General features: G+C 39.4%; 1 protein-coding gene across 5 annotated transcripts in view; it reads left to right on the plus strand.

Moving 5' to 3' along the window:
- Positions 1-27,809, plus strand: part of OPCML (opioid binding protein/cell adhesion molecule like) — a 1,692,348-nt gene that overhangs the window by 1,297,793 nt on the left and 366,746 nt on the right. For 4 of the 5 annotated variants that reach the window (XM_004379314.1, XM_004379313.1, XM_012556398.2 and 1 more), the window contains one exon: positions 17,926-18,158. In XM_004379314.1, coding sequence (XP_004379371.1) covers positions 17,926-18,158 — 233 coding nt within the window. Of the gene's footprint in view, positions 1-17,925; positions 18,159-27,809 lie in introns of those variants that run through there. The other variant, XM_023734040.1, reaches the window with a different exon arrangement.

Here is a 27,809-nt window from a genome sequence, read left to right on the forward strand (position 1 = left end):
CTCTTGGGCTAATACTTTCCTTGTGTCTTTGGTGTTCTTCATTCTCCTTTGGGACAAATTGATGCATCTTAGATGGCCACTCACTGGCTTTTAAGACCTCAGAGGCCACTCACCAAAGTGGGATGCAGAACATTTTCTTAATAAACTTTGTTATGTTAATTGACCTAGAGGTGCCCTGATCTTACTTGTCAGTTTTAGAGTGATTCTTAAGTCTTCAAAGAGGCCTGCTTCCAGACTATGTGGAAGTAGGACTTTCCTACCGGCTCCGCATGTGGCTACCTCACAGTCATCTCAGCTCACATAAGAGCCCTGTCAGGTTGTTTATTATATGTTGCCCCCATCAAACAGAAAACTCCATGGGGAGGGAGAGGTGACTGCTACATAGCTGATCCCTGGGCCTGACACCTAGTAGGTGCTTAATAAATATTTGCTAAATGAATGGGTGAATTTAAAGTGGTAACTCCAGTTTGCATTTTTTACAATGTCCATGAATGTGATAAAACCAAAGGGGGGGAAAAAAAAAAACAACCTATTGCCATGGAGTTGATTCTGACTCAAAGTGACCCTAGAGGACAGAGTAGAACCGCCCCATATGTTTCCAAAGAGCAGCTGGTGAATTTGAACTGCCGACCTTTTGGTTAGCAGCCCAGCTCTTAACCACTGCACCACCAGGGCTCTGTGAATGTGATAGGGTGTCATTTTAACGTTCTTGTATTCTATCATTTGCCTAAAACCATAAGAACTTTGAAGGAAGGTACTGTTTCTTATGATGGTTTTTATTGTTTTTTAATTTTTGTCTAGCCTCTGTTTCTTTGGGAAGCTAATAAAGTTATCTCCCCAACACACTCTGTAGAATTACAGAGGTACTTGAAGACTGGGAAGAAGCCAGCCTAATCATTACTTCTTTTAGAGAACACTCTTGCCTTTCTGCCTGTCCTTTCTTTACGTAATTATGTTTAGCTACCCTGTGCTTTACCAAGATAGGAATTCTCCTCCCCGCTCTTCGCACAGCCTGGCAGTTTAACCCCACTTTTGTAGTAGTAAGCTATTTCACCTTTTTGCATAGCTATCATTCTACACAAATCATGTGCTTCATTTTCCTCAGTTGGATCAGATTCTCTGTTCTGAACTGCCTTCAGCCTGGCCACCCCACTTGGGCTATGAGGTGTGTGAAGTCACTCTCTAAGTTCAGGCTGAGCCCTCACTGTCGTCGCCTTCTTCAGGACACGATGTCATCGGTCATGGCTAAAACCACAACACATAATCATCCTGGAGCAGATTTTCTGCCTCAAGTGACATTGTTTTCAGAATACTCTGCACTTTGCTTGCTTTGTTTCTAATACTCTATTTCCTCCAAGGCCCTTACTCTGTATGCATTAGTAGGTTTTCTCTGGGCAACACCCCTCCCCCCACACATATCCTTTCTATGTATTAACGGCACCTCCCCACTCCAGTTGGTGTTAGCATGGCACTGCCTTCCAATTCAAAATTCTCTGCAGATGTCATGCTTAGGCCAGCCTTCTGAAGGCCAGTACTGCACTACAGAAATGCCTTCAGACTGGCCGTCTCTGAGCAGCTCTTCTCCCTCACCACTCTTGTGCAGAAGCTCTCATATATATTCCTAACCAATCACCAGACATTAGCTCTAGCAGAGTTATTACTCTCATTGACTTTAAAACTATCTGAAGCATAAAATCTCCCTTATATAATTTAGGGTCCCTGTTGATAGCTAAAGTTGTCTCTATTTGTAATTCGGGAAATAACGGAGTAGTTAAAGCCTCCCAGGAGAACAGCTTTGTGCAATTTAAAATACCTTGGGAGTTGATCTGAAAATATTTCATTTTGGCTTACCTACTTTCCTTTCCTTTAAAAAAATGATTTATTATTGGTCCCAGAATTCTCTAAAGCAAGATCTTCCTCCTTCGATTTTTCCAATTGGTGTTATTAATGTATTTTGATACATAGTAAGATTTTATTTGCCTGAAATTCAATTAATTCTTAGTTTAAGAAAAAAATCAAATGCCAAAAACAAAACAGACAAATACTAATATAGGGAGTATATTAAAAAAAAAGATTCTAAGACATGCATTATGGGGATTTTACATTCAACCCAATCACCTTCAACAGTGTTTCTTAAATTGAAGACTCAGTAGAAGATCACTTTAAAGGCACTGGGCAGGGGTGGAAGAGATAAGGTTCTCGTGCATTCCCAGTTATAAAATTATGGTTTTTATTTTATTTTATGTATATAATATCATAAAACTGGGGATAAATCTCCTAAGCTTACACCCTTATATTGCTCTAAAGTTTGAAATTACAAATTCTGCACATACATAACCAATAAAATTTAAATTACCATTAATTTAATGGAACAGATGATGTTTTATTGAAATTAAATTCCAAGTTGCAATGTGATTATGGTACTGACTGCTGTAAGACAATTACTTTTGAATTCAGCATTTGCCATATGATGACTAAGTTCTCTTTCCACATGTGTTCATTCCAACTCTTACGAACCTTCACTACTGCAGCATACCCTGGCATCATTCAGCTTTCATTGGCAGGATGCATCATCAGCACAGCAAGTCCACCTTGGTATTTTTCTCACTCACATGAGACAGTGAAAGAAGTACTCCCTGGTGCCAATATGATAATAAATGCAGAAGTAAATCTGGGTATTTAAATCTAATTGTACCTTGTTATAAAATAGTCATATGTATATGTCCATGATATGTATATATTTTTCCAAATTGTTATATAAACGAAAACACTAAATTTACAAATAGAGAACCCTTGGACCTTGAGGGTGTGTATGTGTCTCTCACATATAGACTCATATATACATATATCTCTAAGGACATTTACTTCACCTCATGTGGGTTCTTTTGATACCAGTTTGGAAAACATTCTCTCACATCATTTAAATATGTATTGATAACCTACTAGATGCCAGATGGATTGTGGGAGGTGCTGATGATACAGAATGAATATGATAGACATGGCTTCTGTTCATGTGGTGTAACAGTCTAACAAATAATTATATAAATAATTTATTTAAGCAGTGTAAATTGTATGAAGCCTGGGTCACAGCCTTGAAAACCATATGGTAGTAGGGTCACCTCAAGTTGGGATTGACTTGAGGGCAACTAACAACAACAACAATTTTCAATTTTAACAATACCTTACAAAGAGAATAGAAGTTTAGAATGATGTGTCTGTACTAGAGATTAAACAATATTTCCTACTGTCTACTCATTAAGGCATAGAGGGGCACAACACATTTTAGGTATTTTCACAACAAGAAAAGTGGAAATATAAACACATTTTCCAGTTAGCTCTCAGTTTCCCAAAATTTCATTTATAAATCCTTTGGACATTAGCATCTGTAAAGTTATTGATATACCAAAACCCATTGCTACTGAGTCGATTTTGACTCATAAGTGACCCTATAGGACAGAGTAGAACTGCTCCATAGGGTTTCCGAGAAGCAGCTGGTGGATTCGAACCACCGACCTTTTGGTTAGCAGCGTAGCTTGCCTTAGCTTTTAACAACTATGCCACCAGGGCCCCGTTATTGATATATCCAAAGAAACCAAGCCCATTGTCATCAAGTTAATTCTGAATGATGATTATTGATATAGGAGGGTAAAAAAACTTGTTCTCCAACATCCAGAATATGGAAATGCTCCTGCAGCCATCTGTGTATATATGTGAGATGTAACTTTTATTTTTCAGATTTAAGATCACAAAAACTTCAACATCTAGCATTCAGACCACAGAGGCACATTTCCTGACCACTCTGTCTAAAATATGCTCTGAGCTGCAATGTCACACTCCATTCTTCCCTGAATTATTTTTCACCATTTATGATTATCTGAGGAATCCCTGGATGATGCAAACAGTTAACACACTCAGCTGTTAACCAAAAAGTTGGAGGTTGAAGTTCACCCAAAACACCTCAAAAGAAAGGCCTGGTGATCTACTTCAGAAAAATCAGTCATTGAAAATCCTATGGCGCACAGTTCTACGCTGACCCACATGGATTTGTCATGAGTTGGAATCAGCTCAACGGCAACTGATTTTGTTTTGGGGATAATTATCTGAAATTATAATAAATATATTACATATATGTTATGGATTGAATTGTGTCCCCCAAAAGTATGTGTCAACTTGACTAGGCAATCATTTCCAGTATTGTGTGATTGTCCACCATTTTGTCATCTTATATGATTTTCCTACGTTTTGTAAATCCTACTTATATCATGTTAATGAGGTAGATTAGCAGCAGTTATGTTAATGAGGCAGGACTCCAACTACAAGATCAATCTTCTCTTTTGAGATGTAAGAGAAAAGTGAGCAGAGAGACATGGGGACATTATACCACCTAGAAACTAGAGTCAGGAGAATAGTGCATTCTTTCCACCCAAGGTCCCTGTGCTAAGAAGCTCCTTGACCAGGGAAGATTGATGACAAGGAACCACGCCCAGATCCAACAGAGAGAGAAAGCCTTCCCCTGGAGCTGGCTCTGAATTCGGACGTCTAGCCTCCTAGACTATGAGAGAATAAATTTCTCTTTGTTAAAGCCATCCACTTGTGGTATTTCTGTTACTGTAACACTAGATAACTAAGATAATATATTTATAATATATATTTATTATATACTTATCTCTCACTAGATTTAGCTTCATGGGCTATGTGAACTTTGTCTGCCTTGTTCCCTACTGTATTCTCAGCTTTTAGAAAGCTGTCTAGTACACATTAGGCTACCATTACACACCTGTTGAATTTTTGAAATATCATAGTACTTTTTTCTTTTGCATTTGCAAAGCCAAATATGTATAAATAAAGAAGAACACAAACACAAAACTTAAAGCTAGCCGAAGTCCCTATTCTGGAAGAATTTATTATTTTCATTAAAATTCCAATCTGTCTTTTGTCTGATTTCCTTAAGGCAGTGGTTCTCAAAATGTGGTTCCCACAGCATCAGCCCCCCCGGTACCTTGTTAGAAATACAGCTTCTCATACCCCACCTCAGGCCCACTGAAGCAGAAGCTCAAGGTGTTGGGCCCAGCCCTTCAATACCTTTCAGGAATTTCTTTGTTCTTTCTGATTTTTACTTCAACCTCCTCTCCTCACCCTCTCATCACCCAAACTAGAGTGTTTTAAAGTTGTGCAAAAGTCACTTTTAAATATCTTTCCTTTTCTCTTAAGCTATTTTACTTCTTGTAAGAAAAAAAAAAAAGTAGTACATACCATAAATTTGAGGGAAGTTGAATAATGTTGGGAAACTCCTGCTGGCTGTATTACTTGGATTCTCAAGCCACGAGCACCTTCTTTTTTAAGGAGAGAAGACCAGAGTGGTTACATATGGGAACTTCAGAACCAGGTTGCTTAAGTCTCAGGTCCCTGCTCTGATAGATACAAACTGTGGACTTTAGGGTAGTTATTGAACCCCTCCATGTCTCGGTTTTCTCATCTGTAAAATGTGATAATAATAGAGCATATGTCAAAGGGTAGTTAGGAAGATTGAATAACGTATGAAAATTCTTTCAATTGTTCCAGGCACCTAATAAGCACTATATAATTTTAAACATGACTTGTGATAGAGTTGTAATGAGTTGTGTTTTATCCAGGATCAGTAGATAGGGCTAACTTGGAATGTAAGAATTTTAAATTTCTGTAGAGTTTTTAAGGAATCAGAAAGTTGTCATTAGCCTTTCTCAGCTTTTCTTTTTGCTCTCCCTTATTTAACATCAAAAACTTTCCTCTATGTGCTTCTTGTTAATGAGAATCCAGGACATTGCTGTAAACAGAAGGAAAGGAGCCCAGGTTTGGAAGAACACACATGCATGTGTCCAAGTCCTTCCCTGAGTTATTTTTTCTTGTTGTTCAGAGGACAGTAGAAGAACTACTGGTTATGGAAGGAAGTAAGAAACCACTGAAACAATACTTTCTTCTGAAGCACACAAACATCGTGAGGAAAATAACTGGCCTTAGCCAACACTAGCATTTCACTAAGTTTCTTTATCATTAATAGCTCTCTAAGACTGTGGAGAATTTGTGAGTCATGTATGCCCCATTCAGAGAGAGGGTTTATCCCGAGACTCCCCTGCTCCTGTAAAGATTTCAGCCTAGAAAATTCTATGTGGTAGTTCTACTCTGTCGTATAGGCCTGCCATGAGTCAGAATCGATGCCATGACACACAACAACAACCAGGCACAGGTTTGAAAGCAGCTAATTTGGGCCACAGTCTTCAACCTGGAGTATATTTACCCTAGGGATACACAGGCTCTCCACAAAATGTGTGGTCAGAGCACTGTGAGAGGGTTCATGCCCCGTAAAAAAAAAAAAAAAAAAAACTCGCCGTCTAGTGGATTCCAACTCATAGCAACCCTATAGGTTCATGCCCTAGTGGAACAAAAATGTATGTGAGCCTCAGCAAGGGTAGATTTGAATTGATATGTTTCCAAGTCGGCCCCATTAGACCCCGTGATAATTTGAACTTTTTCCAGGCACCCCTAACTTGCAGTATTAGGCCTTGCATAAAGATAATGTAATTTTAAGGAAATACATTTGAAGATCCTCAGATTTCCTAGAACTGATCTGCTTGAGCGAGTGCCTGAATTTGAGTGGTAGTTCTTGTTCTCCTTTCTCCCACTCTCACTTTACAAAGATAGAAGAGTGTGCACTCCAGGAACACCAAAGAGACCAGCATAACTGGTATACTTCCGAGTTTTTGAGAAGTTGAATCCATGTAATACTGGGTTATAAACCCCTTTACAAGTAGGTATTTTTCCATTTCATCACTTTCAACAGAATTCAAGAAAGACTAATTGAGTTGTCAGCTGTGAAATCATTAAAATAATTTTTGAAGATATATTACTGTGTGATTTTTGGCATATACCTTGGAAGGAGTTCAAAGAATTAAGTGACATTGCTATACAAAAGCTTCATTCCTATCTCCTTGATTATGTGAACAAGGTTTTTAAAAGCAAAACTAGGACTACAATCGATCATGAATGCTCTCTTATCCTAGCAGTAAGTAATATTTATCTATGGTATGATGAAAAAAAAAGCTTCATCCATCTCATTAAGAACTATATTTCCAGTAAAGTTTTACTTTAATTTTATGTTTAATTATTACTCAACAAAATGTGCATCTAGAAGAAAATGTTATTAGAACTTTATAGTCACAGAACATAAAATAAATTTAAATTTCAATCTATATACATGTTTTGTTGCAAATAAATATGAGAGTTGATCAATAAAAGATTTGCAAGCATGAAATATTACATCAGGATAAAAATCTCTGTCAGGGATATAGAACAGAAATATGAGTTAAAGCTGAAAAAGGAACTTTGTACTTTTTATGACTTAAAAAAGAGCTTGCTCATGTATTTTTTAAGTGGGTGATAATGAGTATCTAATCACTATATTTAAATCCCATTGAATGTAAATATATACCCACTCCTTACTTATTGACATGGTCAGGTTCCAAAGACCAGGTTATTATGGAAAAATAAGTGCTATGGGAAAATGGAGGATGAGCATATCAGATCACAAAATGGACGGTGACTATTTATATAACTGCCAAATTACATCATTACATAACTGCCAAACCACTGAGAATCATGGCACAGCCAAGTAGACACATAACCTTAACCATCGCAGCCAGTGTTACTCTTGTCTCTCAGCTCAGCTTTCATTACTGCCCGATGTACGTCCTTAATGTGCAAAATAGCCGAATAGTAGATTTTTTACTATTGTTGTAAATGCGAAATGTCAGATATTGAGATAGTCAATAAGTGAGGAGTAGGGATGTGTGTGTGTGTATGTGTGTGTGTATGTTATCGTTGTTAGGTGCTGTAAAGTCAGTTCTTACTCACAGTGACCCTGTCTACAACAGAATGAAATACAGTTCGGTCCTGTGCCATCCTCACAATAGTAGGTATGTTTGAGTTTATTGTTGCAGCAACTGTGCCAATTCATCTCATTGAAGGTCTTCCACTTTTTTGCCAACCTTCTACTTTACCAGCATGATTTCCTTCACCAGGGACTGGTCCCTCCTGATAATATGTCCAAAGAATGTGTGACAAAGTCTTGCCATCCTTGCTTCTAAGTAGTATTCTGGCTGTATGTCTTCCAAGACAGATTTGTTCTTTCTTCTGGCAGTCCATGGTATATTTAATATTCTTTGCCAACACCATAATTCAAAGGCATCAATTCTTCTTCGGTTTTCTTTATTCATTGTCCAGCTTTCGAATGCATGTGAGGCTATTGAAAACACTATGGCTTCCTCAGGTGTGGCCAAGTCTTTAAAGTGGTATCTTTGCTTTTTAACACTTTAAAGAGGTCTTTTGCAGTAGATTTGTTCAATGCAATGTGCCATTTGATTTCTTGACTGCTGCTTCTGTGGGCTTTGATTGTGTGTCCAAGTAAAATGAAATCCTTGACAACTTCAATCTTTTCTCCATTTATCATGATGTTGCTTATCGATCCAGTTGTAAGGATTTTTGTTTTCTTTATGTTAAGGTGTAATCCATACTGAAAGCTGTAGTCTTTGATCTTCATCGATAAGTGCTTCAGGTCTTCTTCAATTTCAGCAAGCAAGGTTGTGTCATCTGCATATCTCAGGTTGTTAATGAGTCTTCCTCCAATCCTGATGCCCCATTCTTCTTCATGTAGTCCAGCTTCTTGGATTATTTTCTCAGCATACAGACTGAATAGGTATGGTGAAAGGATACAACTCTGACACACATTTCCTGACTTTAAACTACGCAGTATCCCCTTGTTCTGTTTGAACAACTGCTTCTTGGTCTATCTACAGGTGCCTCATGAGCACAATTAAGTGTTCTGGAACTCCCATTCTTCACAATGTTATCCATAATTTGTTATAATCCACAAAGTCAAATGCCTTTGCATAGTCAATAAAACACAGGTAAATATCTTCCTGGTGTTCTCTGTTTTCAGCCAGGATCCATCTGACATCAGCAATGATATCCCTCATTCTATATCCTCTTATGAATCTAGCTTGAATTTCTGGCAGTTTCCTGTTGATGTACTGCTGCAACCGCTTTTGAAGGATCTTCAGCAAAATTTTATTGTGTGTGATATTAATGATATTGTTCGATAATTTCTGCGTTCGGTTGGATCACCTTTCTTTGGAATGAGCACAAATATAGATCTCTTCCAGGAGGTTGGCCAGGTAACTGTCTTCCAAGTGCACTTCCAGCACTGCATTCATTTGTTGAAACATCTCTCAATTGATTTTCCGTCAATTTCTGGATCCTTGTTTTTCACCAAAGTCTTCAGTGCAGCTTGGGCCTCTTCCTTTAGTACCATCGGTTCTTTATCATATGCTACTTCCTGTAATAGGTGAATGTCAACCAACTTGTTTTGGTACAGTAACGGTGTATTCCTTACATCTTCTTTTGATGCTTCCTGCATAGTTTAATATTTTCCCCATAAAATCCTTCAAAATTGCAACTCGAGGCTTGAATTTTCTCTTCAGTTCTTTCAACTTGAGAAACACCAAGTGTGTTCTTCCTTTTTAGTTTTTTAACTCTAGGTCTTTGCACATTTCATTATAATACTTTACTTTTTCTTCCATATATATGTGTATATAACTATAAATATGTGTGTGTGTGTGTGTGTGTGTATATATATATATATACACACATATACATATATAGACGGAGACTTGGTGGCACAGTGGTAAGGGCTCAGTTGTTAACCAAAGGGTTGGCAGTTAGAACCCACTATCCATTCCTTACAAACCCTATAGGGCAGTTCTATTCTGTCCTATAAGGTCGCTATGAATCAGAATCTACTTGACAGGAACAGGTTTGGTTTTTGGTTTTTAAATACATATATGTGTAAATAGACATGCACACACACAAACACCCATATATAAAGAAATATTTTGCCATTTTTATTTTAAAATATAAATATTTTCTACAGGTCAAAAATACATCCTTTTCAACTATAACTTAAATTTCTTTCTGCCAACCTAAAAATATTCAAAGGAGTACGAAAGTGTTCAAAATTATTGGCGTTATAAAAAGCAAGATTGTTTCTTTGCATTGAGTCATCTTTTCCCTGCCCCAGTTTACCATCCACTCTCAGGCTTGCTGATGCCTGGAATTCTACAATTAGAACTTCATTCTTTAGGAATTACTCAAAGAGGGATTTTGTCACTATGATAATACTACCATCATTAAGAAAGTTTGCACAGTAACCCTTATCATTCACTTACAACTAAGAATGAATGAATGAGTACCATATTTTTCCTTAACAACTGCTTTTGAAAGTGAAGAGCAGGGAGGGGACATTGGGATATTAGCCTTCGTAAGAGAAATGGAAATTTTCTATGCCATAGAAGGAAGAGAATGAGCAAAAGGAAAAGTTTGGGTCCTAGGATGTGGAAGAAGCAACATGGCTTCAATTTTTCCTTAATATAAGTAACACAAACTTGTGGAGGTGGGCAAGACTCATTCAGTGTTACCTGAATTGTCAGGTTACCTGAATTGTCAGGTCCATACAGTAAATGTATTTGTCCTCAAAATCTCACCTTACCATTCTTAGGCTTACATAGAAATATGCTAAGTGCATTTTTTTTTTTTTTCATGACAAAGTTAATACACACCCTTATCTCATTGTTGATGTCCTTTCTAGCTCATGAATGGGCTCAGATCTAATCAAAATGACTTCTGGGGAATATTTTCTCTGCCTACAAAAACTGGTCTAGGGAGGATGAAACTATATGCTGCTGCGGGGGAGGGGAAGTGTAAAGCAAATACTCATCAATAAGGGAAGAATAAAATAAAATGTGGTATATTCATGCCATAAATATTACACAGCCATTAAAAACAACAAACAACCACAAAGACAAATAACCCGATTAAAAATAAGAACTGAACATGAACAGACATTTCACCAAAGAAAAAATTCAAATGGCCAACTACCACATGAAAAAATGCTCAACATCATTAAAGAAATGCTAATCAAAATCATAATGAGATACCACTTCACACCCACTAGGATGGTTATGATTAAAAAAAGGAAAAAATAATAAAATAAAATAAAGCAATAATTATTGGCAAGGATGTGGAGAAACTGGAGCCCTCATCCATAGCTGGTAGAGTAGTAAAATGGCGCAGCCACTGTGGAAAACATTTTGGCCATTTCACAAAACATTAAACTTAGATTACCATATGACCGAGCAATTCTACTTCTAGGAATATACTCAAAATTATTGAAAGCAGGAATACAGACGCATGTACGCCAATGTTCATTGCAACACTATCCACAATAACCCAAAGGTGAAAATAACCTAAATGTCCATCAACAGATGAATGAACAAAATGTGGTATATACAGCAATGTAATATTACTCAGTCATAAAAAAGACATGAAGTCCTGATACAATCTACAACGTTGTTGAACCTTAAAAACATTCTGAGGTAAATAATTCAGTCACGAAAGAAAAAAATATTGTATGATCCCATTTATATAAAATATCTAGCATAGGCTATCAGGGGAGAACAGGAGGGAGAGAAAATGAAAGACAGTGCTTAGGGGACAGTGAGCTTCTGTTAAGGATGATAAAACAATTTGGAAACAAAGTGATGGTTGAACAACATAATGAACATAATTGATGTCACTGAAGTGTACATGAGATTGTTGAAATGACAGATGTTTGATATATATATCACAGAAAAAGAATGAATAAGAGATATAACAATATAAATTTGGAAGAATTTCACTAAATATGATGAAATAAGAAAAATTAATATGCAACATTTACACTTTTTTTGTAAATCTAAAATAATTCCCAAATAAAATTTATTTACAAAAAAAAATGAAAATATGTAAGATACAATTCTATTTTTTTAATAAAACCATACACACACACATATGTATTTGTGTTATTATATATGTATGTGTACATTCAGTGTACAAAATTGTTGTTGTTAGGTGCCCTGCAGTTGGGTCTGACTCATAGCGACGCTGTATACAACAGAATGAAACACTGCGCAGTTCTGTACCATCCTCACAATTGTTGTTATGCTTGAGCCCATTGTCGCAGCTACTGTGTCAATCCATCTCCTTGACAGTCTTCCTTTTTTCTGCTGACCCTCTACTTTACCAAGCATGATGTCCTTCTCCAAGAACTGGTCCCTCCTGATAACGTGTCCAAAGTACTTGATATGAAGTCTCGCCATCCTCGTTTCCAAGGAACACTCTGGCTGTTCTTTTTCCAAGATAGATTTATTTGTTCTTTTGGCAGTCCATGGTATATTCAATATTCTTTGCCAACACTGCAATTCAAAGGCTTCAATTCCTCTTCGATCTTCCTAATTCATTGTCCAGCTTTTGCATACATATGAGAGGACTGAAAACACCATGGTTGGGTCAGGTGTACCCTAGTCTTCAAGGTGACATCTTTGCTTTTTGACATTTGAAAGAGGTCTTTTGCAGAAGATTTGCCCAATGCAATGCATCCTTGGATTTCTTGACTGCTGCTTCCATGGGTATTGATTGTGAATCCAAGTAAAATGAAAACCTTGACAACTTCAATCTTTCCTCCATTTATCATGATGTTGCTTATTGGTCCAGTTGTGAGGATTTTTGTTTTCTTTATGTTGAGGTGCAATCCATACTGAAGGCTCTGGTCTTTGATTTTCATCAAAAAGTGCTTCAAGTCCTCCTCACTTTAGGCAAGCAAGGTTGTGTCATCTGCATAACGCAGGCTGTTAATGAATCTTCCTCCAATCCTGACGCCGCTTCTTCTTCATGTAGTCCAGCGTCTCGGATTATTTTCTAAGCATACAGATTGAACAGGTATGGCGAAAGGATACAACACTGATACACACCTTTCCTGAATTGAAACCACGCAGTATCCCCTTGTTCTGTTCAAATGACTGGCTCTTGATTGTTAGTATTTGGAAATAAGTACAGAAGAATACATCCAAGTTATTAATATAGGTTATCTGGTCAGAGATGGGAAGCAGGTTAGCAACCTCAGTAATGTGAAGAATGGTGAAGGCGAGAGGGAGACAAAAAAAAAAAAGGAAAATATTAAGTATTAAGCATCAGTGACAAGATCTCAATTATGTAAATTGTTTTCAGTATGTGTACAAATGACAAGAAATTAGTAAATATTATAAAAGTAGGTCTATAACTTCTGGTGTTCAGAGATACCCGTGGTCAAGTAAAAAAAAAAACACAAGTTCCTTAGGAATGATAGAACATGACCCTATTTCAGGTAAAAACAAATCAACAAAAGCTTTGTTATGTATGAATGCATGTCTGTAAGGAGTAAGATGTGGAAGGAGAAGGAACAGACTGTTACAGAAATAATGACCTGAGGGCAGTGGGAGTCTGGTGGAGTCATTTTCATTTTAGTCTTTATGCATTTTTGTATTGTATTCATGAGGCCCTGGTGGCGCAGTGGTTAACAGCTGTTAACCAAAAGGTCGTCAGTTGGAATCTACCAGGGGCTCTTTGGAAACCCTATGGGGCACTTCTACTCTGTCCTATAGGGTCGCTATGAGTCAGAATTGACTTGGCAGCATTTTTGTTTTTTGTTTTGTTTTTAATTTTGTATTATATTCATTCGCATGTTGGAAAATGATTGCTTTTGTAGTTGAAAAAAAATCAAAGAATGTTTAGAAAACAAAAATATCCTGCTATACTGTTAAGTACCTAACAGCCCCAGCCCTTCTAACCACGGCTGCCTGCACCTGCTAAATGTCGCATGGATGGGTGCATGATAAGACCTCGGGAACTGGACTCTAGCAGTGTTTCCCATTCCTCCACCACCCAGGAAGAGTGCCTCTCCGTGTCGTGCACTTTCCCCTTTGAATGACAGCTGCCACTTTATACTCCAGTATTGCTCTTCCACTGCGAGACCCTTGACCCTTCAGACTGTGTCAGGTTGGTCAGTTTGTAGGGGAAAATGGCGTGTCCAAAATGCGAGCTTGCCCCACCAGGGTCTTTGTGTGTCTGCCTTCTCCAGAGTCCTGCAGAAGGACTTCTACCTCCTATGAAGATGAGGCCTGCCCTGTAGTGTCTGGCAGGGCTTTTTCCCATATTCCCTTCACCTGGAACTTCGAGAAGAGGTACCCTAATGCCCTCTTTGTTAGTACTTTGTTAATAGCGGTGAGGCAGCTCAGCTGTAATTGCAAATTCCCATGTCCCATCCAAAGCAATTTGATTCCTGAGTATTCCATCTGGCGAGGTCCACGTGTCGCCATTTATGTTGGTGAAAAAATGTATTTACAAGGAAGAAGTCACTGGTCTTGCAAATTCTATCATGTGATCTCCGGCATCGTTTGTTTCTATCACCAAGGCCATATTTTCTAACTACCAATCCTTCTTCTTTGTTTCCAACTTTTGCCTTCCAATCACCAGTAATTATCAATGCATTCTGATTGCATGTTCGATCAATTTCATACTGCAGAAGTTGGTAAAAATCTTCAATTTCCTTGTCTTTAGCCTTAGCGGTTGATGCATAATTTGAATAATAGTCCTATTAACTGGTCTTCCTTGTAGACTTAAGGATATTATCCTATCACTGACAGCGTTATACTTTTAGATCTTGAAATTTTTTTTTTTGATAATGAATGCAACTCCACTCCTCTTCAATTTGTCATTCCCAGCATAGTAGACCACACGATTGTCCAGTTCAAAACGGCCAATACCAGTCCATTCCAGCTCACTAACGCTTAGGATATCGATGTTTATGCGTTCCATTTCACTTTTGATGATTTCCAATTTTCCTAGATTCATACTCTGTACATTCCATGTTCCAATTATTAATGGATGTTTGCAGCTGTTTCTTCTCATTTTGAGCGTGCCACATTAGCAAGTAAAGGTCCCAAAAGCTTGACTCCATCCACTTCATTAAGATTGTCTCTGCTTTGAGGCGGCAGCTCTTCCGCAATGGTATTTTGAGTACCTTCCAACCTGAGAGACTTACGTTCTGGCACTATATCAGACAAAGTTTTGCTGCTATTCTTAAGGTTTTCACTGACTAATTCTTTTCAGAAGTAGACCACCGGGTCCTTCTTCCTAGTCTGTCTTAGCCTGGAAGCTTAGCTGAAACCTGTCCACCATGGGCGACCCTGCTGGTGTTTGAATACCGGTGGCATAGCTTCCAGCATCACAGCAACATGCAAGCCCCCACATTATGACAAACTGACAGACACTTATACCAAATGAGATATTTCGACAAATGGCTGCAGTGCTGGAAGTGCTCACTCATCTATGCCAAGACTTTTGGAAGACAGCTACCTGGCCAACCAACTGGAAGAGATCCATATTTATGCCTATTCCCAAGAAAGGTGATCCAACTGAATGCGGAAATTATTGAACAATATCGTTAATATCACACACAAGTAAAATTTGGCTGAAGATCACTCAATAGCAGCTGCAGCACTAAATTGAGCAGGAACTGCCAGAAATTCAAGCCAAATTCAGAAGAGGATGTGGAATGAGGGATATCATTGCTGATGTCAGATGAATCCTGGCTGAAAACAGAATACCAGGAAGATATTTACCTGTGTTTTATTGACTATGTGAAGGCATTTGACTGTGTGGATCATAACAAATCATGGATATCATTGTGAAGAATGGGAGTTCCAGAACACTTAATTGTGCACATGAGGAACCTGTACATAGATCAAAAGTTAGTCATTTGAACAGAACAACAGGATACTGCATGGTTTAAAGTTAGGAAAGGTGTGCATCAGGGTTGTATCCTTTCACCATACCTATTCAATCTGTATGCTGAGCAAATAATCTGAGACGCTGGACTACATGAAGAAGAATGGGGCATCAGGATTGGAGGAAGACTCATTAACAACCTGCGTTATGCAGATGACACAACCTTGCTTGCCTAAAGTGAGGAAGACTTAAAGCACATTTTGATGAAGAACAAAGACCAGAGCTTTCAGTATGGATTGCACCTCAACATAAAGAAAACAAAAATCCTCACAACCGGACCAATAAGCAACATCATGATAAATGGAGGAAAGATTGAAGTTGTCAAGGATTTCATTTTACTTGGATCCACTAATCAACACCCATGGAAGCAGCAGTCAAGAGATCCAAAGATGCATTGCGTTGGGCAAATCTTCTGCAAAAGACCTCTTTAAAGTGCTAAAAAGCAAAGATGTCACCTTGAAGACTAGGGTACGCCTGATCCAACCATGGTGTTTTCAATCACCTCATATGCATGTGAAAGCTGGACGATGAATAAGGAAGATGGAAGAAGAATTGATGTCTTTGAATTGCAGTGTTGGCAAAGAATATTGAATATACCATGGACTGCCAAAAGAACAAACAAATCTGTCTTGGAAGAAGTACAACAAAAATGCTCCATAGAAGCAAGGATGGTGAGACTATGTCTCACATATTTTGGACATGTTATCAGGGGGGGACCAGTCCCCGCAGAAGGACATCATGCTTGTTAAAGTAGAAGGTCAGGGAAAAAGAGGAAGACCCTCAACGAGATGAATCAACACAGTGGCTGCAACAATGGGCTCAAGCATAACAACAATTGGGAGGATGGCGTAGGACCGGGCAATATTTCGTTCTGTTCCACATAGGTTCGCTGTGAGTCAGAATCGACTAGATGACACCTAACAACAATAACAACAACATGCACAGCAAATGGGGTTCCAAATGCTTCCTTCCTTGAGTAGTGGGTGGGGACACCAAGGGCCTCTTAACCATGTCCTTCAATGTAAACCTGCATTTATGAAGTTCTCTGTTTTCTAAAGTTTCCATTCAGATACTCTAAGTTCTTGGGATACGTATGCAAATGTCCTTCCTGAACTGCCAGGCCTACTAGCCTGCAGGTCTTGTTGTTGTTGTTGCTATGTGCCTTGGAGTTGATTCCAACTCATAGCCACCCTATAGGACAGAGTAGAAATGCCCCATAGGGTTTCCTAGGATGAAATCTTTACAGGCGCAGATTGCGAGGTTTTTTTCTCCTATGGAGCTATTGGTGGGTTCAAACCACCAACCTTTCAGTTAGTAGCCAAGTACTTAATCATTGCACTACTAGGGCTCTTTCAGCCTGAAATTCATACCCACCAGAAAGCAAATTCCATTTGTGTTTACAGCCTCAAGTTATAGGAGAGAGTATGTGAGAGATGGATGCTAACTCTTTACCTAGATAATAAGAAAGTGATGTCAGCTACATTGTTCTCTGTCTTAATGGGGCAGGGAAAAGAGTGTAAGAGTGAAGAGGGAGACTATGCCTACAATTTTCTTCTTCCCTCTCCTAAAACATTAAGCAGTAGCCATGGATTCCTCATGATTTCCTTTCTACGGTGACTTTTCCTGACCCATGTTATAAATCATAGTTTGCCAAATTTGGGCAGCATAGGGGTACAAGGAAGTTATTAACACTAGGGTGGTCTGGAGGTAAATATGTTCCATTTTTTATTAACTACAAGTTAAGTATTTGCTTTGTGAATTATCTGCGACCTATTTGAAATACTGATCCACTTTCTTTCTTCTGTGCCCTTGAGCCCCTTCTCCCACAAGGTGCTAAATGTGTTCAAGAAACATAAACTAATTTTCATATAAACCTAGGGGGGAAATAATATGGAAAGTAAATATATAGCCAAGATATTCATACAATATGTTCCTAAATCAAATACAAATTATTTTGTATCATCAGTTCTTTAGGATGATTCAGGACAGTGTTATCCTGTATTTAGGAAGTTTCATCAGTAATTGAGTGTCTCCTTTTAGCACTGGGTGAGTCGCTGTGAGTTGGAATTGACTCGACAGCAATGGGTTTGGTTTGGTTTTTGGTTTATTTTGTTTCGTTTACTCCTAGAAGTCCAACCACATCTGTAGTCACTCACTATCTCAATCTCTCTCTCACCCCTGTTACCTTGCTCACAGGTGTACCATCGATGATCGTGTCACCCGGGTCGCCTGGCTAAACCGCAGTACAATCCTCTATGCTGGGAATGACAAGTGGTCCATAGACCCTCGTGTGATCATCCTGGTCAACACACCAACCCAGTATAGTATCATGATCCAAAATGTGGATGTGTATGATGAAGGACCATATACCTGCTCTGTGCAGACAGACAATCATCCCAAAACATCCAGGGTCCACCTCATAGTGCAAGGTGAGTCACAACTGGACTTGGGGTTTGACGTTCCTCTAATGAAGAAGGGAAAGGGTAATATGAATTGCTTCTACGAATGTATGAAGGCACAAAAATCCATTTTCCTCTGTTGAATCAGAAACTAAATGCACCTCCTGGATTTTTTCCCATCTGATTGGTTCTAAACTAGGTATTGAATATATTCACAAAGTTTCTCAATTTTATCACTAGATCTTTTGTTCCCATTAATAAGTCATTTTGTGAGTACTAGTTGCACTCTCTTAAGCTTAGCACTTTAGTATTGGGTGAAGATATATTCAACAATAGATAATGTGCTACTCTCAGTGTCTTTTAATTATCTTTCAGAGGCTTATTTCATAACAAAAGGTTCATAATATTGATGCTAGATTATGTGACTTGTGTCTATTTTTTGAATAGTTGATGTGCAGTGTGTATTCCAGAAGGGTTCTGGAGTGCTGCTTAGCTCAGTCCCTCCTGGCATTGCTGGACATGTTTATCCACACTCTCACAGTCCTCAATGGAGCCCAGACCTTGAGGTACGTTAGCCAAAATGAATGTACATTGGAAATAAATCTATGGAATAAAAAAAGAAGGGGTACAGAAACCCTAACATCCTGATTCAATCTCCTTTAAAAAATCTGAATCAGTATAACCCAGGCATAGTATCACACACATGTTTTTAACAGGTTTTAGTTTAAATTTCACTTTGTAGAAAAAAAAGGAGTTGAAGAAATGCAAGAACCTCAGATATCAGCTATTAAATATTAAGAATTAAAACACATGTATAGATAGCAGTTTTGAGTGCATGAGAACCATTTTAAAGCAAGGCAGCAATCCAAATATGAATTTATTTTGAACTACCCCCACCATATAAAACAATTTCTGTAAGCTATTGATTCATGGTAGGAATGAAGTTCTAAGCAACTACTTTCCATTGCCCAATGACACATCCTTCCTTTACCAAATACAAGGTTTAGGTAGACTTTTCTCAAAGCCTCTGAAGCTGATGTCATGGGACATATACTTCGCACTCAGAAAGAACCCATGTGTGTGATTTAGTCTTTAAACCCGGGTGGCGTAGTGGTTAAAAGCTACGTCTGCTAATCAAATGGTTGGTATTCTGAATCCACCAGGTGCTCCTTGGAAACTCTATGGGGCAGTTCTACTCTGTCCTAGAGGGTTGCTATGAGTCGGAATGGACTTTACAGCAATGGGTTTTGGTTTATCTGCCTTTTACCAGATCCTACTGGCTATATATTAAACAGATTTTGTTTTAGTTTGTGAAACAGGTATTGCATCATACACATGATTCCCCCAACCCTGCCTTTTAGAAATGTATTATTTTTCTCATTTCCCTTGGTTTCATGGAGAGCCTTTGAAGGACTAAGTGTCTTTTCATGCTTCAGTTATTTGTACAGTTTGGGTTGGCAGTTCTTTTCTTTTGGCTAGAGCAGCTCTTTGTGAGCATAGCATTCAGTTCTCTGCCTCTTAGGCTTACAGATGAGGGATTTCACTCTCAACAAGTAGGACATTTGTAATGGTGTGTGCTGGGCCAGAGATTTATCTGCTGTAGCTTCTGCGTCTCTGTAGCCTTGGTGCTGCTATGTTGCTCGAAGCTTTGCCTCGGATAAGGTTTAGAGCATATCTGTGTCCCTGACGTGTTTGCAGAAGCCCACACCAGCCTATCATATGACAGATGTCTATGAACCGTGCTGTTTTCCATTCTCCATGTATGTCCCACCCAGGGTTATGACTTGGTGACAATCACTGCTTTAGAGCTACAGGATTGCCTGCCATCTGTAGTAGGGACAACTGTCAGTGTCTCTTGCTTCCTCTCAGAGGATGGTAGAGGCACTTAGAGAGATCAGTCATCTGAGACAATCTGGGATGTCTATTGAAAGTTTCTGGGGGTGTAAAACACAAGGGGGTCTGAGTTCTCACACTCCCGCCTGCCACTTGGGCTTGGTTCCAGAAGAGCTGAACACTCTCAGCATTTGAAGTGACACCTTAGTGGCACCTCCATGACCTTGACAGTAAAGTTATCCTCAAATTCAGGAAATGCGGTACTGAAATAAAAAAGAACTGTCAGACAGTGTACAGAAAAAGATTCAAACAGAACAGGGCCATCACTTTTCAGGAAGTAAGACAGATTGTGTGAGCATGCTGAAGTCCTTATGGACCATAAAGGGCTGTGGGTGCAGAGCCTCAGGGAATGGTATGCTTTCTGACGTACATTGAATGATTCCTTGGGTTGAATGTGGAAGTCTGTGAAGTCTCCTTGTGGGCGTCACAGCTTTGGGTCAGAATCTGAAAGCTGGGAGATGCAGAACAGTGGAGCCTTCAGTGCTAGTTTGGTTCCTCACCATCCTCCTGTTTTAGGCCAAGATGCTCTTGCAGCTGTGGTTCATCTGAGGTGGCCTGTGGAATTCAAAAGAGCAGGGAGGGAGAAGGTGGAAAGGGACACCTTCTGTTGGAACACTTGGCAGATTGGTCTTTGTATTTACAGAAAAGTGAAAGAAAAGGAACTCAGGAGATGGGTTCTCTTCTGCCTTAGTTAACAATGGGGTGGCTTGTTTTTTCTTTGGAAATGGGTGGAATGTCCACTGGTTGAAGCAGAGACTCCACTGCTCAATTAGAAAGAAGCCCGAGAGTCTTCCTTCTTCCCAGCAGCTATCGGCTTTTGTCCAGTCTATAGATTAATTTTTCAGAGTTAGCGTTAGTTCAGGTTAGATAAAGATAATGAAAGTTTCCTAATCCTCTTAAAGAAGATTTATCTGTCTGAGTAGGAAGCTTTTGGAATACAATAAGACATGTATAAAACTAAGGCCTAATCTTTCCTTTAATTTCAAACTGCTGATGGGTATTGATTTTGCAATGAGAAAAATCTGAAAAATTTCCAAGCTGCAACATTTCTACTAAAAAAAAAAAAAATGCATTTATTTATCTTCTGTCCATTTGAGAATGTTAGTATCTCATTACCTCTTCCAACCAGGTGCCATTAGCAGAAGGAAAAGAAATCCCAAGGGTGTCCCCGGCTTTGTTGCTCTCTGCTCCTGCATTGGGTGGAACTGAGAGATGCTTTGCCACAAACCTCAGAGCCTGTCCTCTACTGCGATAAGGTGGGATGTAATTAATTTCTAATCCCTCCTCTTTGAGAAAAGAAGCTACATTCATTAAAATATTATCACTGATACCAGAGATACATCTTTGCCACTTAGGGGATAATTTCAAGGCACCATGTGAGAGTCTGTGACAGTGTGCTCGACACTGTAGACTGAGGTGTTAAGGGAATTCAGAGCAACAGAAAGTGTCACTGTCAGGTCAGAATAGTCAGGGTGGGAAAATCAATCTGCAGTAGCTGATGAGCTGAAATGGAAAGAAGTTGGAGGTACAAATGCAGGCACAAGGTGATTCCGAGTACCCAAAACGTGCTGAGAGTGGACTATGGATACAATCTGTGGAAATGGAGAGGGTGAATCCAAAAGAGGATGTCCAAGAGAAATTGAAAGGGTTATTACTAATGCCTCAAAAGAGAAAGAATTAAAAGAATTACACCCATATTCTGGAGTTTGGGAAATATGTTGTTATAGTTGCTGGTAATCGGGGAGTTAGGATTGAGTTCCACTCAGAAGAAAAAAGCATTAGGCTTGCTAGATTTAGGGATAAAGAACATGCAAACATTCTGCAGATATTATAGAACTAGAGAGCAGATGTAACTTAAGACCAGAAGGGGTGTATTTGAGATTCAGCATGGATTTACTAGCTCGAGAGTAGGTAAGTTGTCTATTAATTATTCATAGAGAACAGAAGGAGCCATAACTTATTTAATCTATACCCAGCACTTAGCAGAGTGTCAGAGGCATAGTAGGCACTCAGCAAATGTTTGTTAAATGAATGGAAGAAGGAAATGATACAGCAACTGCAGTGGCATATTACTGCGGTGATCATAATGCCTCTTCAAGTAGATGGGGCGGGAATAAGTCAGGCATTATCTAGTTGATTTGAAGTAGGGAAGACATTCACTGGGAAAAGTTCCCAGGAGGGAAGAGGATCTTCAATGTGGCAAGCTAAGGAATATATTCTAGCGTGAATTGCATGCATTTGTTTAGTACTTTATGGGGATGGTCCCAGTTTTGTCGCCTTTGACCTTCACAAGTCCTTTGAGGCTACAGTTTAGTGACTATGATTTCCACTTTGCAAATTAGATAACTGCAGCTCATGGAGGTTAAGAGACCTGCCTGGGTCCTCAGTCAGTACACGGCAGAGCTGAGTCTTGAGCCTTGGTCATATGACTCCAAGATTTTGTCTTTCCAGCATACCTCATTGCCTCCAGATGATATGACTTAAGTCTAAAATTATTCTTCTGATTGATGTATATGGGAATTGTCCAGCTTTTTTTTTTTCTCTCTCTCTTTTGTTTTCTTTTTTCCTGCTATTTATATTGCATTGTACCAGCAGAGACTGAGGACAAAACTCAAGAAATAAAACTAGCAATGGAGGAGGAAAAACAAAGCTACCATAAATGGTATACAAAGGCTGAGAGAGAAGCAGACAGAAAGATAATAATTTACTAGTAACTCATCCCCACAGGGATAGACATTTCAAATGTTACTACTTTTTACTGTGGAAGTACTCAAAACTCTGGCCCCTTTGAGAATCCAAGACCTAATTGTCATTGACACTTTAGCATTCTGAAACTACATAAAGATCTTTGTGTGCTTGTGATTACTGTTGTTAGGGATAAATGAGTTAGGAAGATCTGGTGTGTATATGATCCATCTGCTGCTCTCTCGACTAGTTCAAAAATCTGTCTACCACTAGGTATCTTATTTCATGGAATGAACTCTTCTTGCTAAGCCCACATTTATACAGAAAGATAGAATTTCTCACATTTGAGACTCCACAGTAAACAAGCCTGTGCAATTTCAATGCATGCAAAGACTTTTGTTCTTTTAGCCTGGAGTCCATTCAGGTGAGACTGGTTGGTACCTGAAGTTTAGTTTAGAAGGTAAAGAGGCCTTTACTCTGATAGTCTCATTCCTAACCAGCAGAGTCTTCGATTGCCTGGAGCCCTAGTTAGACTCTGTCTCAAGCTCATTGACTATGAACCTTACCTCAAAAATCTGCACATCAATCTTACAAAGTCTATAGAATGGTCATATTTTACATACATGGAAAAGATTTAAAAACTTGTCCAAAGGTAAAACTGAAACCAAACCCATTGCTGTCAATTCCAACTCATAGCGACCCTATAGGACAGGGAAGACCTGCCCCCTAGGATTTCCAAGGAACGGCTTGGTGGCTTCAAACTGCTGACCTTTTGGTTAGCAGCCAATCTCTTAACCACTGCACCACCGGGGCTCCTTTGGTTACCAAGGACCTACTAATGCTTGGTGTAGTGAGTAAGAGCTCGGCTGCTAACCAAAAGGTCAGCAGTTTGAATTAACCAGACACTGCTTGGAAACCTATGGGGTAGCTCTACTCTGTTCTACAGGGAGGCTATGAGTCAGAGTCCACTTAACGGCAGCAGGTTTGATTTTTTTTGTTTGTTTTTGACAAAATGCTTAAAACGCCCATCACTAGACTTGTTCATTTGGTTAAGCTTTTGTCTCAAGGAAAAAAAAAAAAAACTACCAAAACACAAATAGTTAACAGAGCACGTTGTATGCAATTTATCGCTTGTTTATTCTTCACAAATGCCCTAGAAGATGGAACAGAATGTCACCACTTTCCAAGTAAAGAAGTTGAGATTGAGAGATATTATGGGTAATTGGTGACGAGGAGCTCAAACCCATTTTTTTAGGAAAAAAAAGTGAAAAAGAGAGATGATTTCCCCTTTTATCAGGTCTTCTCTTCCATTGTAATGAGAACAGTGAGCTTCATCTGTTCTACTTTGAAACTAATACTCTAAGCACACACACACTTACACACAGTTTAATGGTGATTTCTTTGGTGGCATCTGGAATTCCATCCTACCCTCTATTAAAAATGTAGTTTCAGCCTCCCTCTAGAAGAACATAGAGGGAAGGATATGTCCAATTCCTTCTGCAACACTTACATTAGTTATAAGAATAGGAAGAGTAGGTATTTTCCAAGGAGAAAGCAAAACAAGAGGTTGGATGAAAATATTCTCATGGCTAAAGATTGTTTGACCCTATGTGCCAAGAGGGTGAGAATTCCATTCGAGGCAAAGTGGCTTTGAAAGTGTTTGGGCTTGCTTTCAGTTTCAGGCAGAGAGACTCTTCCACATGATCCAAGAAGGTGCTGCCAGTCCTGGCACCTGGTTTGGTGATATGTACAGTAGCCAGAAAGAGAAATGGCAGGGCCTGGAGCTGTCATCAGCCTTATTTGCAATAGAATTAAATAAACGGAACAGTCATCAAGTCTGCTCTCAAAATCATCACTAATGTGGGAATGGAGGGGGAAATGAAATGCCTGTTGTGTTCTGCTGAATTTACATTGCTTATTTCCTAAGAGGCCAGTCTATCAATAGCTCCAGTAAATACAGAGAGATCTTTTCTGACACATTGCTATTGCTATAAACAAGGGAGCAATCACACCCTAGAAAAAGAGTTTAAATTTGTAAATATTCATAAACTCATCTAACAGATTAAAGTTTACAGTGGCCCTCATATAGTCAGTGTTATGGATTGAATTATGTCCCCCAAAAAAGTGTATCAATTTTACTAGGCTATGATTCCCAGTATCGTGTGATTGTCCACCGTCTTTTTATCTGATGTGATTTTCCCACGTGTTGTAAATTCTACCTCTATGATGTTAATGAGATGGGATTAGTGGCAGTTATGTTAATGAGGCAGGGCTCAATCTATAAGATTAGGTTGTGTATTAAGTCAATCTCTTTTGAGATATAAATGAGAGAAGTGAGCAAAGAGATGTGGGACATCATACTGCCAAGAAACAAGAGCCAGGAGAAGAGTGCGTCCTTTAAACCAAGGGTCCCTGAGCTAAGAAGCTCCTAGACCAAGAAAGATTGATGACAAGGACCTTCCTCCAGAGCTGACAGAGAGAGAAAGCCTTCCCCTGGAGCTGGAACTCTGAATTCAGACTTCTAGCATCCTAGACTGTGAAACAATAAATTTCTCTTTGTTAAAACCATCCACTTGTGATATTTCTGTTATAGAAGCACTAGATAACTAAGACAGAATCACAGATAAGATTTCAAACTTCAATACCCATAAGATTAATTAGTTACAGTTTACCTCTGATTTAAGTTTTGTAAATTCAGAATAGTAATATGTTCCTATATGTAGCACATATACATATAACTGGGGAGTCTGATTTGCATTCAAAAACCTTACTTTAAGCTCCAAGTTGCCAACTTTTACACTCAAATATAGTGTCTTGACAACCATAACTATTATTAGCACTTATTTGTATTTTGGCTGGTCATAAAAGTATCAAAAAGTATTTGGATAGAGGTTCCGGCAAAATGGCACTCTAGGCAGAAGCACCACGCCGTCCCTCCACAGCAAAGATCCGAAAAACTAAGCCGAACAGAGAATACAACAATCCTGAAACCCTAAAACATCAAATGAAGGGATAAAGAACTCAGCCAAGCACCAAATGGACTGAGAAAACTGACAGAGAATGGAGAGCGAGGAGAGATTCATGCAGAGGTCCCTTACCAGCTAAAACAGTGCAGATCCGCCATCTTGGACTCCTATCGGAGACCAGCAAAGAGGGGGTATGAGAAAGCAGCCTCATGGAGCTTCCAGCGGGAGAGAAAACAACCGGTATTTTGCAATATACGCTTTCCTGCCCCCCACCCTTCTTCACCCCGACTCAGCCTCCTCTGCTTCCCGCGGCCACAGTCTCTTGAAAGGGAAACAGCGGCTGCTTGGATTTCACACACCGAACGGGTCGCTGTCTGAGTGCCATTTGTTGGCTGCTGGTATTGCTTTTTTCTGCTTCTTTTTATTTCTTCCTTGCCTCTCCCCAACCTCCCCCTCCTTTCACTCGAGTACCTCGCTCTGTGAGCCATCTTTGCTTCTTCCTGAGGGGCTGCAGAGCTCTGGTAATTTATGATATACACTTTCCCACTCTCTACCCTTCTTCACCCACACTTGACCCCCTCTGCTTCCCACAGACACAGTCTCCTCTCCAGAAACACCAGCCCGCACTAGCTGGCTCTCTGAGTGCCATTTGTTGGCTGCTAGTGTTTCTTTTTTCTTTTTTTCTGCTTCTTTTGATTTCTTACTTGCCTCTCGCCACCTCCCCCTCCCTTCGCTCAAGTACCTGGCTCCGTGGGCCATCTTTGCTTCTTCCTGAAGGACTGCGGAGCTCTGTTCAAGTGTGGAGCTGCTTCCCGGTTTGGGCTGCCGTGCTGGTGGCATCCTGGGGCTTTTGTTCATTTCTTTGTTTTGAATTGTTTGTTTGTTTTCTTTTCCTTTTCTTGAGTTGGGAGCCCTTTCTGTCCGGGCTGAGCTGCGTGGCAGAGATACTCCCCTTCAGCTTCCACAGACATGCAGAGGGATCCCTGAGGGCATTTCTTTTTATGTTTTTTTTTTTTTCCCGTTCCTTTGAGGGCCTTTCTTGTTTTATTTTCTTTTTCCTCTTTTTCCCTTTTTGTCTTTCTTCATTGCTCAGTTTCTTGTCTCTATATCTTCCTTCTCTTTCTGTTCCCTGAATACCTGGCGTCGTACACCTCTACACCTTCTAGCCAGGCTGTACTGCAACACCTGAGAGCAACTTCCCCAGACCTCATAGCTGCACCGGTGGGATCCCTGGGAACTTTGTGGTTCTTTAACCTTTCTGATTCTTATTTATTCATTCTTTTCTTTTCTTCCTCCTCCCCTTTCTGTTTTTCTCCATTTCATAGTCTCTCATCTCTCCACTCCAATGGCAAGCTCCCCTAGCATTCTTTTTTGTTTGTATGTTTTTGGCTCCTGTTCCTCTCTCCTCTCTCCCATATCCATCTTAGCTCCACACATGACAATCTCCCCGCTCCATCCTGCCTACCTGCACCATGCGCTTGGCATCACACCACCAAGCAGCACGGGCACAGCCTACTGGAACCTGCCCTGAACTGATGACTGACCCGTCCTGGTGGCTTTGGTAAGTGCCACAAATAACCAGTCCCAGTAACTCCTCTTCAGCTAGACCTACCCTGCCATACCATATCTGAGTGACTGAACCTGCCAGTTGAAGAAGGAGGAGAAAAGTATTGTGCCCACAGACGAGCAAACAACAAAGAACACACAGTCTGCCTGCTCAGACATAGTCAATTTTTTTTAAAAGGGGTGAAACAAACAAACCTACACTCAGTAAATGAGAAAAATAACTACTGAATGCCCCGAAGACAGCAGACAATATCAAAACATTTACAAAAATGGGACAGGATGGTTCCAGTAGGCATCCAAAATAAAACACCAGATGACTCTCCTCTAGAAGAAAATTCACTAGAACTACCTGAGAGGGAAATCAAATCCCTACTACTCAGAATTCTCCAAGAACTGAGGCAAAAAGCTGACAAACATGAGGAAAAAATAGACAAAGTCATGGAAAATACAGACAAAAAATTGGAAGAATTCAGAAAAATAATGCAGGAACAAAATGCCAAAATAAATTCACAACTAGAAATTATACAAAGACAACAATTAGAAATCCAAAAGATAAACAACAGGATTTCAG

Source organism: Trichechus manatus, unplaced genomic scaffold (genome assembly GCF_000243295.1).
Source record: "Trichechus manatus latirostris isolate Lorelei unplaced genomic scaffold, TriManLat1.0 scaffold00064, whole genome shotgun sequence".
NCBI lineage: Eukaryota > Metazoa > Chordata > Mammalia > Sirenia > Trichechidae > Trichechus > Trichechus manatus.